The sequence below is a fragment of the Giraffa tippelskirchi genome, chromosome 7 (genome assembly GCF_054371585.1).
Source record: "Giraffa tippelskirchi isolate mGirTip1 chromosome 7, T2T-mGirTip1v1.2.pri, whole genome shotgun sequence".
NCBI classification, from domain to species: domain Eukaryota; kingdom Metazoa; phylum Chordata; class Mammalia; order Artiodactyla; family Giraffidae; genus Giraffa; species Giraffa tippelskirchi.
In genome coordinates this window covers 102,741,814-102,755,694 of record NC_137281.1, presented here as the reverse complement: position 1 = coordinate 102,755,694, position 13,881 = coordinate 102,741,814, and the positions used below count along the sequence as shown (strand labels likewise).

The window sequence follows — 13,881 nt, the reverse complement described above, 5'->3', positions numbered from 1 at the left end:
TGGGATATGTTGAGTTTTAGGTATCTACAAGACATAAAAATGGACAAAATTGATGTAAAAATTTTGCTGCATACATCTGAAATTGAGACAATTCTGGAACAGGGATAAAGACTTGAAGAAAAGGGCAGGAATATGGGGGTTGCAGTATAAAATCATCAGCATGGATAAAATCATTTAAGGAAATTTTATAAAGTGTGATTAACTGTGGAACAAATAGAATTCCAGAGAATACCAACAGTCAAGTGTTAAGGGGAAAAAAAAAAGTAAAGAAATCTAAGCAATGACATTCAGAGGTAGGAGGAGTAAGATAGAGTATCTTGTTCAAAAAATTATCTGAGTCAACTGATTCTAGTACAACATATTAATTCTCTATGCTTTCTAACTAAGCACACTTTTATATGCATTGTATATAGATAATATGAAAGCTCTGTAATATATTGAGAACATGTTTTAAATATAAATTCTAGAACCACACACACTGACTCTGTATATTCTGTGGAGTGTATTTGCATCTGCTTATGCAGAAAAAATGCAATGTTTTTCATACAAAAAATTTAAAAGATATGATTATTATTTATCCCTGTGAGGAATATATTGTTTTAAGGTGTGACTGTTTTAAGACTGAATTTTGCCAGTGAATGAACGGAGTTAGCCAAATGCCTATACACACTGAAGAAGATTCATTGGACATTTCGAAAACACTGTGTACCTGCCTATGTTTTTTTTGTGGGAGGGGGGATTCTTTTCTTTTCTTTTTTTTGCAAATGAACAGGCCATATCTTATGTATTAAATCACTAAGTATTCTGATTCTTTTTAATAGTGTATGAAAATATTGCAATTTTTAGGACTTGCATGAAGTTCCTTAAGTAAAATAAAAGAAACACATGGTTCTGTACAGATGCTACCTGGAAAAATTAACATTTTGAAAATTGCTATACCAAATAAGATGTCATTGGGAGACATTTTTACCATCTCCATAATTAAGTTACTTGTGAGAGGAACTATTTTGAGAGATGCATTAATAACTTTAGCTGGTAAAGAAAAAAATCCCAGGAGACCTTATTTGAATTGGGCAAGTTTTTTCATCATCTTATTGTTGGTGGTGGTTCTTTTTACCTTTTGAACAATTTCAGTGTTTTTGTATGGGCTTTTTGGTTCATCAAGAGAGGATAAGACATTTTTGGCAACTTGCCTAATTTGAGTCTATCTGCAATTCTGCAGATTTACCCAGGAGATTTAGACTTTAAATTCCTGAACATAAAGTAACAAGAACAAAAATAATATAAAAACATCATGGATACTCTTTAAATGCAGTTTTAGATCTATCATGTGCCATTGCTCCATATACACAAAATATTTATGTATATAAATTTAATTATCTATCATTAGATTGACTTCATTAACTTTGTTCTACCAACAGTGTTTCATTTATTGTCTCATCTTCAGAATCCTTTTCTTTCATAACATTTCATGTTGAAGTGTGCATAGATTACACTATTGAATAGACTTCATTATTAAGTACATTGTTCAGATCTTTGGATAATAATTTGCATAACTACCACCAGAAATAAACTCCCCCCCCTTAGAAAGCTGGTTTGCAAAGAAATTGTTATGAATTTTCATCGCAGTTTGTTAGTTTTTATATCCAAGCACACTGCAGTATGATTTTTAAATGCAATATATTTTTAAAATTTAGGGCATTTTTCTTAAATAAATGATAATCTGCCATATTCTGATAATATGATTTAAAATACAATGTCATGATTCATCCATTTATTAATTCGATTACCACTGACTTTTTCTAATGATTTTTTCTACATTTTCAGGGTGAAACGAAGATCTTAAAACTAAAGAATCTTCGACCTCAGGACTATGCTAATTATAGCTGCATTGCTTCAGTGAGGAATGTATGTAATATCCCTGATAAGATGGTGTCATTTAGACTTTCCAATAAAACAGGTATGGAACTACAATCTGAATGTTTTATGTTCATTATCCACAACAAATGTTTTAAAAGTCTCTATAACTTTTTAACAGACCAAATGATTTCTATAGTGTATGTAGGAACAGTGTCTTTTCTTTCCATAAGATTCTGTGATACATGAAAAATTTTTTATAAATGGAAACTGTAAAATTTAACTGCAGTAGGCTCCCATGTAGGGCATTTGTTTATATAGCAAATCAAATTATAATTCCTTAAAATAATGCTTTCCTAGATAGCACAAATCAGCCTATATTTTGTTCAAAGAAATTTCGGAGAAATACTAGATTTTTCATATGAAAATTTATGCTCCAAGTTGCTAAAAGTGTCTCGTGATTCCAAAGCTGAATAAAAGAGCCTTTCCCTTAATCCATTTCATGTCAAGAAAGCTAACTGGTAATTTCAGGTAGGTATTTTTAGGAATCAATCCTAAAAGAGATCAATCCTGGGTGTTCATTGGAAGGTCTGATGTTGAAGCTGAAACTCCAATACTTTGGCCACCTCATGCAAAGGGTTGACTCATTGGAAAAGACCCTAATGCTGGGTAGGATTGGGGGCGGGAGGAGAAGGGGATGACAGAGGATGAGATGGTTGGATGGCATCACCGACTCGATGGACATGGGTTTGGGTAGACTCCGGGAGTTGGTGATGGACAGAGAGTCCTGGCGTGCTGCAATTCATGGGGTCGCAAAGAGTCGGACACGACTGAGTGACTGAACTGAACTGAACTGAACTGATTTTTAGGAAATTATTTTTGTAGAAAATGTCAAAACATTAACAAGATTTCCACTTAAGGTAGCCAGTGTTTAGTAATACAGACCTCAGAATAATTGCAAACATGTGAATGAGCAACTTTTGTAAGTTTGTGTATAAAAAATAACCATAATGAATTAGAATTTGAATGGATTTTGAGAAATTTTCAGTGGCAATTAATGAGTTTTTGCTCTTGTGTTATTACATTAAAAGTATAGAACTTTAAAAAGTGCTTTACCCGTTAACAAAAACCTTGAAAACTGTAGGTTTTGGTGTTCTTCAGGTTAGGCCCTGGGTCTGCCGCTTATTAGCTCTTATTAGATCTTGTTGAGCAAGTTACTTTACTCTTCTTTGCCCCAGTTTCCTCATAAACTCATAAAGTTATAGGAAGGGATTTATGAGTTAATGTATAAAGAATGTGGAACACACTTATTTGTTCCTCTGACAGTGAGCTAGTAGTCAGCAACTCCATCTACTCATTTGTTTGAAATATTAAATCTAGGGCTTTTTGGAAAGATGAAAAAATTATGTGCTCATACTTTGGCCTGTAAAAGGTTGGTTGTCATTCCAGTCCCAAAGAAGGGGTGCCAAAATGCCAAAGAATGTTCAAACTATTATACAGTTGTCCTCACTTCACATGCTAGCAACATTATGCTCAAAATCCTTCAAGCTAGGATTCAGCAATATGTGAACTGAGAACTTCCAGATACACAAGCTGGGTTTTGAAGAGTTCGAGGAACCAGAGATCAAATTGCCAATATTCTTTGGATCATGGAGAAAGCAAGGGAGTTCCAGAAACACATCTACTTCTGTTTCATTGACTATGCTAAAGCTTTTGACTGTGTGGATCACAACAAACTATGGAAAATTCTTAAAGAGATGGGAACACCAGACCACCATATGTGTCTTCTGAGAAACCTGTCTGCAGGTCAAGAAGCAACAGTTACAACCAGACATGGAACAACTGACTTGTTCAAAATTGGGAAAGAAGTACAACAAGGCTGTATATTGTCACTCTGCTTATTTAATTCTATGCAGAATACATCTACTTTTTTAACTTCCATGCTGGGCTGGAGGAAACTCAAACTGGAATCAAGATTGTAGGGAGAAATACCAACAACCTCAAATATGCAGATGATACCACTTTAATGGCAGAGAATGAAGAGATCTCTTGGCTCCATCCTGGATGCCTGAACCACAGTCATTCCATTTTGATTTTTAAATGCATTCTTTTTATTAATGATTAAAGCAGATGTACAGTGCGTGTTGACAGACCATAAGACTTGCTGTTCCAGTTCAAGCCAGATCATGTGTAAGCCAAGCTGAATTCACCATACCTCAATGTGTGTGAATATTTCTTCCATTCAGTGAAATGAGGAATAGCATAATAGTGGATATATTATTACTTATGTTACAGCCTTGCATTTGAGAAGTGCTTTATTAATTTTAAAAGTATGTAATGTTTATCATTTCAGTTTATCTTTATAACTACTGAGGTGGATTTTTTTAGTCATGTGTTTTCCCATCACCTGACACATAACAAACTGGCCTACAGCAATTAATGTATTTTCATTTGGACCTACTATATAGCACAAGGAACTCTGCTCAGTACTGTATAATAACATCTAAATGGGAGAAGAATTTGAAAAGAATAGATATATATGTATAACTGAATCACTCTGCTCTACACCTAAAACTAACAGAACATTGTTCATCAACTATACTACAATATAAAATGAAAATTTAAGACAAAATTTTTTTGATTTAATAAGTATCTTCATTGGGTTGTTTTGAGGATAAATTGAAGTAAAACAAACAAAAATTCTTAAAGATTAAAGTACAGTGAAATTGCATTTTTTTTATGCTGAACATGTGTATGATTTTATTACTTTCCAATTTCCACAGCTAAGAAGGGGTGGAGATAGGATTGGTCCCAATGTTTGAAGGGTTATTTTAAAATAGGAGACTGACTAGCTATTCAGATCTTTTTGTGGATCTGAGCAAATGAACTTAAGTCTCAGCCCATAGTGTTTTATTAGAAATAAATGATTTATCCTAAAGTGGAAAGGAGAAGATTATCATAAGAAGTAATAGGCTTTCCAACTCTGGAAGTCTTGTAAAGCAGCTGGGTGACTATTTCCAAGATAGTTTTTAACAATCAGTAGCTCAGAAAGCAGAGATTTGACTACTTGTCCCATGAAGAACACAAGATCACTTTCAACTTTCTGGTCCATTATTTTTTAAGCAGAAATATTATATATCTAGGCTGAACAAACAAACTATTATTCTCTTTTATGAATATTTGAATATTCTCTTTTATAAATATTGCACAACATATAGATTGAGAGGCATTACAAAATTAGCTTCAGAGTTATGGTAAATAATTGAATTGAAAAATACAAAGTAGTCCCTTGTTTGATTCTTTGTTGACTATAATCAGGTATGTCATGTGCCTGATGTTATTCATGTTCAAACCAGGTTTGCTTGAGCACATTTCCCCTCTGGTTGTGCTCAAAGTTAGAAGAGTCCATGAATTTCAAATAGGTGAAATCATAGATGTAGCTTTTCACACTACACCAGGAATAAGTTAAGTTTTCATCATCTCCATGCAAAAAGGTCTGTAAACTAACAAATAAGTTCATAGTTTTACTAACATCAGGAGATCCTAAGTCACCACTGCCATAACCAATATGAGAGACAGGTATTTTTAAGTTTTCTGTCTTGTGAATCTTTAAATAAAAAGTTCTCACACTTCTCTTAGTTTACACAATGTCAAGGAAAATGTGTAACTTATTGAGGGAAAAGATATTCTATTATAAATATTGTAATGTTTGATTAATCTCCTTTGTAATATACTTAGGAAAGTATAACTTTGGAAATATTAATAATTTTTGTAATAGAGATTAAATAATTTACTAAAAATGTATATTTTGTATGGAAAATTCATTTTAACATCTTTCTAAAGATTAAAAAGTCTTAAACTTTTTGGCATTTAAAAAGTCAAATAAACTTTTAAATTTCAATCACTCTATTGACTGGACTTGCACAATGCCCAAATGATACAGCATATGAAGACAGAAATAATGTCTACTGTGGATGAGGGTTTCTAAAAGGTTTTGCAGCAGAATAATTGCATCGTGTAGTATAAATTCCTTAAATTGAAGAAAGTAGGGAAAACCACTAGTCCATTCAGGTATGACCTAGATCAAATCCCTTATGAGTATACAGTAGAAGTGACAAATAGATTTAAGGGACTAGATTTAATAGACAGAGTGCCTGATGAACTATGGACAGAGGTTCGTGACATTGTATAGGAGACAGGGATCAAGACCATCCCCATGGAAAACAAATGCAAAAAAGCAAAATGGCTGTCTGAGGAGGCCTTACAGATAGCTGGGAAGAGAAGAGAAGCAAAAAGCAAAGGAGAAAAGGAAAGATATTCCCATCTGAATGCAGAGTTCCAAAGAATAGCAAGGAGAGATAAGAAAGCCTTCCTCAGCTATCAATGCAAAGAATTAGAGGAAAACAACAGATTGGGAAAGACTAGAGATCTCTTCAAGAAAATTAGAGATACCAAGGGAACATTTCATGCAAAGATAGGCTCGATAAAGGACAGAAATGGTATGGACCTAACAGAAGCAGAAATTAAGAAGAGATGGCAAGAATACACAGAAGAACTGTACAAAAAAGATCTTCACAACCCAGATGATCACGATATTGTGATCACTCACCTAGAGCCAGACATCCTGGAATGTGAAGTCAAGTGGGCCCTAGAAAGCATCACTACGAACAAAGCTAGTGGAGGTGATGGAATTCCAGTTGAGCTATTTCAAATCCTGAAAGATGATGGTGTGAAAGTGCTGCACTCGATATGCCAGCAAATCTGGAAAACTCAGCAGTGGCCACAGGACTGAAAAAGGTCAGTTTTCGTTCCAATCCCAAAGAAAGGCAATGCCAACGAATGCTCAAACTACCACACAGTTACACTCATCTCACATGCTAGTAAACTAATGCTCAAAATTCTCCAAGCCAGGCTTCAGCAATACGTGAACCGTGAACTTCCAGATGTTCAAGCTGGTTTTAGAAAAGGCAGAGGAACCAGAGATCAAATTGCCAACATCCGCTGGATCATCGAAAAAGCAAGAGAGTACCAGAAAAACATCTATTTCTGCTTTATTGACTATGCCAAAGCCTTTGACTGTGTGGATCACAATAAACTGGAAAATTCTGAAAGAGATGGGAATACCAGACCATCTGACCTGCCTCTGGAGATACCTGTATGCAGGTCAGGAAGCAACAGTTAGAACTGGACATGGAACAACAGACTGGTTCCAAATAGGAAAAGGAGTACATAAAGGCTGTGTATTGTCACCCTGCTTATTTAACTTCTATGCAGAGTATATCATGAGAAACGCTGGGCTGGAAGAAACACAAGCTGGAATCAAGATTGCCGGGAGAAATATCAATAACCTCAGATATGCAGATGACACCACCCTTATGGCAGAAAGTGAAGAAGAACTAAAGAGCCTCTTGATGAAAGTGAAAGAGGAGAGTGAAAAAGTTGGCTTAAAGCTCAACATTCAGAAAACTAAGATCATGGCATCTGGTCCCATCACTTCATGCCAAATAGATGGGGAAACAGTGGAAACAGTGTCAAACTATTTTTTTGGGCTCCAGGATCACTGCTGATGGTGATTGCAGCCGTGAATTAAAAGACGCTTACTCCTTGGAAGGAAGGTTATGGCCCACCTAGCTAGCATATTGAAAAGCAGAGACATTACTTTGCCAACAAAAGTCTGTCTAGTCAAGGCTATGGTTTTTCCAGTGGTCATGTGTGGATGTGAGAGTTGGATGGTGAAGAAAGCTGAGTGCCACAGAATTGATGCTTTTGAACTGTGGTGTTGGAGAAGACTCTTGAGAGTCCCTTGGACTGCAAGGAGATCCAATCAATCCATCCTAAAGGAGATCAATCCTGAGTGTTCACTGGAAGGACTGATGTTGAAGTTGAAACTCCAATACTTTGGCTACCTCATGCGAAGAGTTGACTCATTGGAAAAGAGCCTTATGCTGGGTAGGATTGGGGGCGGGAGGAGAAGGGGACGACAGAGGATGAGATGGTTGGATGGCATCACCGACTTGATGGACATGGGTTTGAGTGGACTCCGGAAGTTGGTGGTGGACAACGAGGCCTGGCGTGCTGTGATTCATGGGGTCGCAAAGAGTCGGACATGACTGAGCAACTGAACTGTACTGAGTATAGATTCCTGAGCCTATTCCACACCTACTGAATTAGAATTTCTAGGGAATGACCTGACAATGTATACATTTTAAATATATATAAATGCTTTGGAAAACAAATGTCTTTATTGTCAGACTGTTTTCCATGGACCTCTTACATTTTGTGAATAGAAACTTCCACTGATAAAAATCAGTGTTCTAGACCTGCTTAAAAAAGCAACAGTTAGGTGTCATTTTAAAAGTCAGTGTCATCTATAGATTTACCAATAATGTGTTTTCTTAACTTTCTTACTATGAATTGGCATCATAGTAGAGCTTGAAATTATATATCTGTCATGGAGTATCCAATCATTTGTTGGTCTTGTTGGCAACTTGCCATACTATGAAAAATTTTCTGTTACATAAATATTATTATTTATCATACTAATCTAGCTGTCTTAGACCTCATCATGAACAATTCATAGAATTTTATAAAACATAAGATGGTATGTTTGTTTATTTTCAGTTGTCGTAATCTTATAGCAAGGTCTAAAAATCATTTTGATAGTTTTTCAACTCCCTTTTGGAAGGAAATGAATATTACCTTTTGATTGGTAAATTCTTAATGTACTTGTATTTTTCATAGTTTATTAAAATAAACCTTTTCAAATTTAAAAAGTTAGAATATTAATAAATGAAGGTATATTTTAAATTATCATAATTATGATAACTATAAGCACATTTCTCAGATTATGTGTATTTCTAACACAAGGACACCTATAAATTATAATAAAACAGATTTAATTTATTTTAATATATTTTAAGCACTTATATGTTGATGATGTGATTTCAAATGCAAATAAGAAGTACGCATGTTATTTTAGGATGAAATACATATTTTGTACCTACCTGGGAGGTTATTTTGAATTCTATAAAGAAATGGGACAGGTGGGACTAATTTTGCTAAATTATATAGGTCCTCTGATTCAGTCTGCTCAAATTTGGCATTTATAAAATTATCCAAATAGGATGATTTCCATAAATGCATATTACATCTAGGAACCAAGTCATCCCCAAAATATTACTGGCTATAGAAATACGGGAAACATCTACATCCTCCTTCTCTTCTGCTTTCTCTCTTTCTTCTTTCTCCTTTTTTTCCCTCTCTAATCTGTCCCAGTAAATTTTACCATGGAAAAAGAAAGAAGTTAGGAAACATCTGGTCCCTTCATTATATAACCATTATCTGTTCTTATTAGTTTATATAACCTGTAAAAAAGTTGTAATGCTCAGCAATTTCTGTGAGACCTATTATAAAATGTTGTGTATGCTGTGATCTATTCATGGTAGTTCTCTTCTATGTTTAGAGGAATTTAAATTATCTAAGTGTTATGATAAATAAATAATACTTCAGTTACAGGAATTTTATGGAGCTGTCTGTAATAGGAATAGTGTGGACATAAACACCTTCTCTTGTAAAATAGTATATCCCATTGTCATAGATAACCAGTATAAAGATGAAAGGAAATGACTGGGGAAACTTTGCTGTCATCTGTACGCGAGTACTAACCTCATAAATATTTCTTAGCCGTGTGTATATTTGAATTACTTTCCTTTAGGTGAGCTCCACAGCATCTAGACAAACAGGTTATTAGCACCACTTATTAAAAGAAAAAGAAGAAACAGAAGGAAGAAAAAGGAAAAGAAATGGAAAAAATGTTTTATTGTTTATATACTAAAATCTTGGGAATATGAATGCCTTAGCAGATTGTTTTAAATTATACGTAATACAGATTTTCTAAACAACAGTATTTACTACTAAAGACACCAAAAGAATATAAGCAATACTATTACAATCTTATTGATAGACCATATAATTAGAGAATGAGATGTTTCCTACAACTCTCTTGCATGAATTTTGAAGTTCAAAAACCTAAGGTTCATTTTTGTTTTTCTCAAATTGGAGATTTTATTTAGCTTATCTAAACTTCATTTTCCCCTCTTTAAAATAGAGATGACACAGAGATCCATATTGTTTTGTTTTATAGACTGTAAATGTACTTAAATGAAAAACTTTTAGCGATTCCAGCACATAACAAATGCAATAAATAGTAGTCATCATTGGGCTGTTAACCTTGATGATGGAGAGAAAGAATAAAATTGGTATCATCAGTAATCATGGTGAGATGAGGACAGGAATCTTAGATTTTTGCTAGCATATGGTATATAGCTTCAGTCATTGATTACTAACCTTCAAATAAGTTCTGTATAATTTTTAAATTACTTTTATCAGTGGATAAATCAAGTACTACTATTTTCTAGAAAAATCTATAAGAATGAATACTTCTTTTGTCATATGTCTATCAAACTATAATTGACAGAATGTTTAACAGAAATATAAAATACTATTCTGTGAAAATGATAAGGAATTAAATAAACTTGCACTTTTGTTGATATGTAACAGACTGTTCGTCTGAGTGCTCCATCGTTTCCTATGGTAATTGAACCTATATCTGCCCTATCCTCATTAATGTAACTTCATAATGTAAGCATACAGATCTTGAGTATGCAGTGAATCTGGGGACAGAAGCAATGGTCATTATGGGGCTTCAACTTTAGTCTTTCTGAGACTATTTTCTGAACAACAATGTGACCCAAATTTTCCAAAATTCTGTTACCATAGTAACAGGCTACTGCTGCTGCTGCTAAGTCACTTCAGTCATGTCCGACTCTTGCGACCCCATAGACGGCAGCACACCAGGCTCCCCCGTCCCTGGGATTCTCCAGGCAAGAACACTGGAGTGGGTTGCCATTTCCTTCTCCAATGCATGAAAGTGAAAAGTGAAAGTGAAGTCACTCAGTCGTGTCCGACTCTTAGCGACCCCATGGACTGCAGCCTACCAGGCTCCTCTGTCCATGGGATTCTCCAGGCAAGAGTACTGGAGTGGGGTGCCATTGCCTTCTCCATAGTAACAGGAAGTATACGTATTTCTGGGATCTCTCTATACCTGTGCATTTTATTGTCCTAGCAATGAATTTTTCAGGTTCACTATATCCAAGGTGAACTTAGACTGTGAACTCTTATATACAATATTCCTCATAACTATTAACTTGCCCAGAAGACATCATAACTCAGATATAGTAGACAGCTAAGCAAAGAAGATTAAAAAAAAAACAAACTGTCAATCAAATGAAAGGCAACACTATCATAAAAAAGGTATAAATTATTGAAATCCTATCTTTAAAAGTAAAGTGTTAGTTACTCAGTCATGTCTGATTCTTTGCAATCCCATGGTCTATAGCCCACCAGGCTCCTCTGTCTATGGAATTCTCCATACTACTGGAGTGGGTCGCCATTCACTTTTCCAGTTGATCTTCCCTACCCAGAAATCAAAACCAGAGGTCCTGCATTGCAGGCGGATTCTTTGCCATCTGAGCCACTAAAGAAATGTTGTCTTACAACTTAACCAAATACTTTGAAGTGTGTCCAATAGTCTGTATTTTAGCAAATATCTAGAACAATTCATTGATGATATTGCCCAGCTTTTCACAGTTATTCTTCAAATGCTTTTAAACTATAATTGTCATTCAACAATTTAAAAGTTATTTATATGAATAAAGGGGTGAAGTCATGTGATATTTCTTTCAGCAAGTTGGGTGAGATCATGCTAAAATAAAGCAATATAATTTTTACACCTTAGAACAATTAATTTTTAATTTTAGATTGCAGATTTGTAGACCCTGATTTAGTACCTAGTAAGGTTCTATTGTTCTAGTGAAACTACTGAGAAATGTGTTATTATAGATAATAATTCAGTTGCTGGAAATGCACTTTAAGATTCTTATATGGTTTTGAACTTGCCATGTACAACTTGTAGTTTAGAGTATCTTTATGATATTCACTGACAAAGTTGATTTAATACATTACTGGATCTCATGATGATATACAATAATTTCCATAAGTGCATGTGGCTAATCCCATATATTTTTTTTACCCAAAATCCTAGAATAGATTATATCAGTGAATTGTCTTGAGGGTTTCCAACCATCCCAGTTTGTCCTGGACTCAGTGAAAGTCTCACATCCTATAATCTCAGGCAAACTAGTATAATTGGTCACTTAATGGTCTAATTCACACACAGCCTACCCTCGTATGGAATATGAGTCTCAGTGTCAGTTGTTAACACTGGTTCACATGCAGCCTTAAGCAGCTCTACATAAAGAAGCATTTGTGATAAAAACAAAGGTGTAGATCCTGACTCTCCCCAGTTGTGTGACCAAATCCTTTGACTCTTTGAATCTGCTTTTTGCTAAGCCATGTTGATAGTGTGCTGTAGGTGGATAATTGATTGATAGGAAGAGAATATTTACTCTCAGATTTCATATTTATTTGCATGGTAACACTAACATCAATGGAAAATTAGTTGAAATGAGATGGCTACAAAGAAGTAGATACAGCCTATATGTACACAGCTACTCTTAAACTCCAACATTCATGCAGGCAAGTTTTAGGCTTGCAGAATTTGATAAGATTAATACCTCATTGTGCTGTTGTACTTTTTATACATAAGGCTTACATTACTATTTGAGAAAAAATAGCAAACAAATAACCCATGGAACTCATGAACCTACTTGAAATCTTTGCAAATCTTGAGCCCTCAATATTTTGTTTATAAAAAGTCACTGGCAGGGAGGTTTTCATCTCATTCAAGAGAAGATATATCTTTGGTCACTGTCCTGCCTCCAGCTCTAAGACATTTAAAAGTACACATTTCCCCATAGAACTTTACCTTATTACACAAACTGAAGATTAAATGAGATTGTATTTAAATTGCAGGAAAATGGTAAACTCTAAGTATTATGGTATTATGGTTGTTAGACTTAAAACAATTCCCATTGTGAAGAAATCAATGAGGAGTTCCAAAATCTCATTTAGCCCTTTGGTTGTCCTTTTTTACTTATTGAAAGTATCAGTGTTACAATAGACTACTTTGTACTTTCAGCAGAAATATTAAATCACAAATTGCAATTTTTTCAATGGTTACAGAAATAAGTGACTATTAAATATTGTATACTCATTAAATGTAGATTATCATATTTTGCTGTGCTGTGCTAAGTTGCTTCAGTTGTATCCTACTCTTTGCAACCCTGTGGACTGTAGCACACCAGGCTCCTCTGCCCCTGGGATTCTCCAGGCAAGAATACTGGAGTGGGTTGCCATGCCTTTCTCCAGGGGATCTTCCCGACACAGGGATCAAACCTGTGTCTCATGTTTTCTACATTGGCAAGTGGGTTCTTTACCAATAGTGCCACCTGGGAAGCCCCAAAATATCATATCACTAATGTGTGTATTAGTAATGAGTAAGTTTTTACATTAGTTCTGCTAGATTTTTATAAAACCTTTTGGTAATGTACTTACTTTCATAATAAAGAAATCAATACAATTTATATTCTTACCCTTTCTTAAAATCAAGTATACTAATCAGTACCAAGTAAATGTAAATTTAAAAAAATAGGAATTGATTATTATCTCATCAGGGAACACTTCTAGAATAAATTTTCTTGTTTAAAGAACAGGAAAAATGGAAACAACTTTTGCTGAGGGGAGGAATGTGCCATAAATATCTGACATTTTTTTCCACTGATATTCTGGTATGATGAAATACACATATTATTGTTAAAACATCATGCTAAGATATTTGTGTTTTCAAGGAGTTCTGACCTTAACCACACTTTTCATAGGATTTAACATCCTGTGGTGTGGTTGAGATTAGCCTTGTGGCCACTATTAATGTAAACTCATAGAGTCATTTGAGCAACATCTAGACATAATTTAAAAGATCCACATTGGTTCATAAAGGCTTTGAGTTAAATTTGAAAATTAAGAAAGTCCATACAGCAGTCCATATCCTGGAAGTAGAGTATCTCA

At 34.6% G+C, this 13,881-nt stretch overlaps 1 protein-coding gene across 1 annotated transcript in view; it reads left to right on the top strand.

The window, feature by feature from the left end:
* The window catches only part of MDGA2 (MAM domain containing glycosylphosphatidylinositol anchor 2), an 862,004-nt gene that overhangs the window by 561,403 nt on the left and 286,720 nt on the right, over nt 1-13,881 (top strand). The window contains exon 5 of the mRNA XM_081511223.1: nt 1,828-1,960. Within this exon, the coding sequence (XP_081367349.1) occupies nt 1,828-1,960 (133 nt within the window). The remainder of the gene's footprint in view (nt 1-1,827; nt 1,961-13,881) is intronic.